General features: G+C 33.3%; 2 protein-coding genes across 2 annotated transcripts in view; one reads left to right on the top strand and one right to left on the bottom strand.

Annotated features, from left to right (window-relative positions):
* LOC100179324 (acid-sensing ion channel 2) overlaps nt 1-1,970 on the top strand; it is a gene marked incomplete in the record, with an annotated part of 6,632 nt that extends 4,662 nt beyond the window's left edge. Inside the window, 3 exon segments of the mRNA XM_009862411.2 lie at nt 299-402; nt 709-853; nt 1,155-1,970. Coding sequence (XP_009860713.1) covers nt 299-402; nt 709-853; nt 1,155-1,315 — 410 coding nt within the window.
* LOC100181689 (vesicle-associated membrane protein 7-like) lies at nt 1,554-4,380 on the bottom strand. The gene is made up of 6 exons (XM_002127167.4): nt 4,061-4,380; nt 3,542-3,718; nt 3,129-3,241; nt 2,549-2,616; nt 2,400-2,492; nt 1,554-2,257 (listed from the first exon to the last, which is right to left on the bottom strand). Exons 1-6 carry the CDS (start codon nt 4,204-4,206, stop codon nt 2,156-2,158), a joined length of 699 nt encoding a protein of 232 aa, XP_002127203.1. The 5' UTR covers nt 4,207-4,380; the 3' UTR covers nt 1,554-2,155.
* Between the last annotated feature and the right edge of the window lie 569 nt (nt 4,381-4,949).

The following is a 4,949-nucleotide window of genomic DNA, read 5'->3' as shown; positions in this document are numbered from 1 at the left end:
AAATAATCACCTACAAAGTAACATACATGGCAACTCGTAAGCTGGCACGAGGTGTTAAACCCGTGTGATAACGACTGTCGTTTTCCGGCCACGCGAGGATAAAGTAAGTTACATTCATTCATTCATTCATTCAAACAGAACATCTGTGTTATAACCACTGTCGTTTTAAGGCCATGTGAGGATAAAACAAGTTACATTCATTTATTCATTCAAAATCAAGTAAACAATTACAAATAGGTTACCATAGTATGTTATGTATATTAATATACAACATGTGTACAACATTATTTTGTCACAGCAAAAGCAGAAGCAGTTGTAACTCCACAGAATTGTAATTGCGCTTATCCTTGCAAAGACATCAAATATCAAACTACATTGTCCTATTCAACTTTTCCGCACGTGGTAAGTATATAGTTTAAAACAGCAGTTCCCGAACTGGGTACAGAGACCAACTGGGGTCCTCACAGCAGTTTCAGAGGTTCCGCAATGTACAGCAATGATTGTGATTAGAATGTTTCTTTGAATTTTTCGTATAGAATCCAAGATTTTTATGCGGCCGCAAAATTTTAAAATAATTGCAAAGGGTCCACCAGGCAACCTTTTTAGAAAAGCTTTGGAACCGCTGGTATAGACTTTTTTTTTTGATACCTGCCATTTTGATGTCATCAGATGAATTAACTTTAAATTTAGACATTGTATGTTTGATAGAACGGGGCCAGACAAGCTGAGGCACTTTTCAATTTCTCAAAAGGTCATTATCACACCAATGTTGTTGGTTTGTCAGTTTATTACGAATCTCTGACCATTACTAAAATTGAGGAAAGCCAAAGCATCACGGGATCAGCTTTGCTCAGTAAGTGTTGTCACTAATGAGTTGTCCAAATTATTAGCTATACAAAAAAGATTCCCAAAAATAATCGCCCACACAGTAGCATTTGTGGTAACTCGTAAGCAGGCATGATGTGTATGAAACAGAACACCTGTGTTATAACGACTGTCGTTGCCCCGCCATGCGAGGATAAATAAGTTACATGCATGGTAACTCATAAGCGGGCACGAGGTGTATGAAACAGAACACCTGTGTTATAATAACTGTTGTTTTTCAGCCTTGTGAGGATGAAGCAAGTTACATTGGTTTACATTTTTGTACATAGGTGACATAGGAGGCCAGCTAGGACTATGGATTGGAATAAGTGTCGTAACATTATTCGAGTTTTTCCAATTTATTGTACGGTTTGTGCACAATGAGATAATTTCATTAAGAAAACCAAAGGTAACAAAAACCCAAGTTCTGGACATCCAGCTTCATGGGTGAAATGAAGGTGTCATATTTCTTTTGATACATTTTTACAAACTAATAGTAAAAGTCATGCTTTTTTGAATGAATATTTTATAGTTCTTTCATCCATTTACTATATTATAATGTTTTAAAGCATACACCTGACAATCTAAGACATAGTTTAAGCTTGGCACTTATAATATACATTCTGCTTTGTATTGTTTTAAAAATTATTTTAATCTGTGGATTTTCAGAATTTAAAAAACGACAGAAATACATTTAATTTTTATTTGTACGTCATATAAATGTATACCATAGTAAGAAAAAAGGAGAATTTAACACATGCATTATTACTACTGTTGGATACATATTTGCAAAATGGTTGGGATGAATTTTTTATGTGTACAAAAACAGGAGGGTAAACTTTTTAAAATGAGCGAAACTACATTTCAATTTTGTGTTATGGCAGTGAAATGTAGACCTATATGTTTTGGTACTGAGCACAGCATATTTGGTTATTAAAAGTTTTCCAAACTAAAAAAACATATTATTGAAAAGTGAAAACTGTAGGCGCAAAACCTGGGGGGGGCAGGGTGGGCAGGCCAACCCTGGAATTTTCTGCACTATATTTATTAATTACCAATGGAACGAATTTTGTTTCACAAGAATGCACGTCTATCCCTGCCTCTCATGCATTTAAAAAATTAAGGGCCTATAGTGGGAAACATTACATGCATTTTGCAAATGCATTAACAAAAAGTTAAGAGCCTATAGTGGGAAACATTACATGCATTTTACAAATGCATTAACGCTGATGTCAAATTCTTTGATTGCACGGAGATACAGCTAGCCACACATAACATGCATTGTCACATCTCATGTCAAAGTTAAAGTCTTATTAGGAGAATTTGATTGGTGCACACATCGTGGCCAATTCATTCCACCACAAGCAGCACATATAATGAAATAGAGGACAATCTATAAAATAAATGACATTAAGATTTTGTTTTTACTTTTGGCCCATAAAAAATATCGAGTGAATTATTATGAGTTTACTCGAAAAATAAATTGTGAATTGTTTCAAAAAATAAATTCATTATATTTCAAAAACTCCACTTACTATTGCAACAATAACTAGAATCACAGTGATCTTCACATTTTTCCACCACAGCCTTCTTCGTAAAGTTGTGCTTTGCTTTTTAAACGTGACCGCCTTCAAATATTGATTATATCAACTTTGTTTTAGCACAAAAATATATCAATACTTACAGATTCTGAAAGGTCCTCTGTTTTATCAACTAATAGATTTAAATTCTCTCCTCGATTTGCAATACTGTCTGCAATAAAAAGGAATGTAAAAACATTTATGTGTTTACTACCAACCTACACCACAGCATTGACTTAAAATACACATTCATATTTATGTTTAAAGTGAACAAATAAAACTAAATGACAACCAGAAATGCATTGTGGGTTTAGCAGCTTTTACAGGACACTATAACTTAAAGTAGTTTCTAGGAATAGTGTGTGTTTTAACACCTGTTTTTTTGCTGCTATTGCCTTCTCCATTTGCTGTTTCAATTAGTCTTGTTATCATATTCAAAAATAGAAAGAAAAATTATTGGTATTAAAATATGAGAGATACCAAAAACATATCGTTGAAAGAGATTGGTCTAGATAACTTTTTAATTTTTTTCATGCACACTTACTACTCCCGGCATCGGTTGAATTTCACTACCCATTGGATTTAAAAAACTTTGTATTAAAACACACAAAAAACAATAATGGGGACTTTGTACAATTGTGGTGAAATTTAGGCGAATTTATTATTATTTAAACACTTCCTTACCAATATTTTTCACCATGATTCCTTTAAGATCATTAAGTTGATCCTGAACTTCTTCTACTTTGTTTTCTGGCTCTTCATTGCTGCTAAATCTCTTCATTTGAACCATCAGAACCCTGATAAAGCATACATTTTTGTTTCTTTTTGAAGAGATAACATAGATTGTGAATCTAACTTTTAAACTTAGATAAGTTTCAAAAACAGAAAGAAATATCTTCCACAAAGTTACATACATTGTAACTCGTTAGCTGACACATGTTGTATGAAACAAAATGCCTGTGTTATAACAACTGCCATTTTGCGGCCATGCGATGATTAACAAGTTACATTCCTTCAAGAGTTACATAAAACAACTTTGTTTATAAGCCATCCAATAAACATTATATCCGTTATTGTTGCTAGTTAAATACAGTAACCTGGCAAAGTCAGTGTCCATGGCGTAGGGCAATGCTGTATGGACATTTTTTCCGTAAGTTGATTGAAATTTTTTTCTAATGTCTGATAAATATCGAAAAGCTTTTGATCGCTCAAAATCATCCTCAGTGATAGCCATGTATACGATCCGGTCGTCGCAAATGTAATGGAACAAATAGCTAGAAAGAACAAAAGAAAGAATGAATGAATAAAAATTATTTTGTTTCTTTGGTTACAATAACAAAGAACGGGAAAGTTTACTAAAGCAAACAGATGGATAGTAATGGTAAAACAACAGCTGTTAAACTGCTTATTGATAAATCAATAAAAAAATGTTTTGGATGCAAGACATGACGGTTACACCCTAAGAAAATGGAAAACAACATGTTAACTTTCATCAGGAAATCAACTGTCATTGAATAATATTTTATTTATCAACAAAATTTACACAGAAAGGTTTTCAGTTGACTGCAAAGGAATATAAAGTCAGGAATACACAACACAAGTTAAAACATACATACCTTCCATGTGAGTAGGTCAACTTTGCATCATCTGCTGTGATCTTGCTAAGAATTTGCTCGGAGACTTCCTGGAAATTACCAGCACAAGAAGCATATCGTGCCAGAACAGTTGTTCCACGGGCGATTATCGAAAACAAAATCGTCATACTAGTTTAATCACGTTTACCGCTAATACCAACAGCGTACTTTATATGAATATTGGTGGTTGACTACCTTTATCGTTTATGTTTAGGTGTTTAATAGTTAAAAACTGCTGACAACGAAACCAGGCAACTGACTCATAGGCAATTCCTTTGATCAGCTGTTTGTTTTTGTTGTTTATTTTTTCAGGTTTTTGCATGCAGATCACGTGATTATATAAACTCACAAAGGCAAATGAATTATTTTCTGTCAAAAATCGTCATGCCTATATGCATTAATTATTAAATGTTGTTGCCAAGAAAAGTTAAATTTTAGCTCACCGTACAGATTTTCGAACGATGTTTCTATTTTTTTTCTTAATTTGCTCTTGTGCGTCACCATGCTGCGTTGGTAGGCAACATTGGAAGCCAAACAAGAAACGATGTACAACAAGTACATGGAACACATGTTTACGTTTATAATACCAGACAGTATACAGTACTACTGAGTCTGTCACATGAAAATATACACGAAACTAGCACCTAAATATTATTTTGTTTTAGCCATCAGACAATGAGTAAAGTAGACACAAAGTAACAGAGTATAAATTAACTATAAACAGCAGATATTAACACACAGTACAAGGTTATAACATAGATAGCTTTGTATTTGAAAAATTTAAAGTAGAAAAAGTTAGCTTTTTCCTTTCGTTTGTTATTAGCGACTGTTGTTATTCTAATTTATTTGACTGTTCTAAAGTTATTCTTCC

This window comes from Ciona intestinalis, chromosome 14, assembly GCF_000224145.3.
Source record: "Ciona intestinalis chromosome 14, KH, whole genome shotgun sequence".
Classification (NCBI taxonomy): Eukaryota; Metazoa; Chordata; class Ascidiacea; order Phlebobranchia; family Cionidae; genus Ciona; species Ciona intestinalis.
Note: the sequence above shows the minus strand (reverse complement) of the source record. Positions and strands in the feature narration are given on the sequence as shown.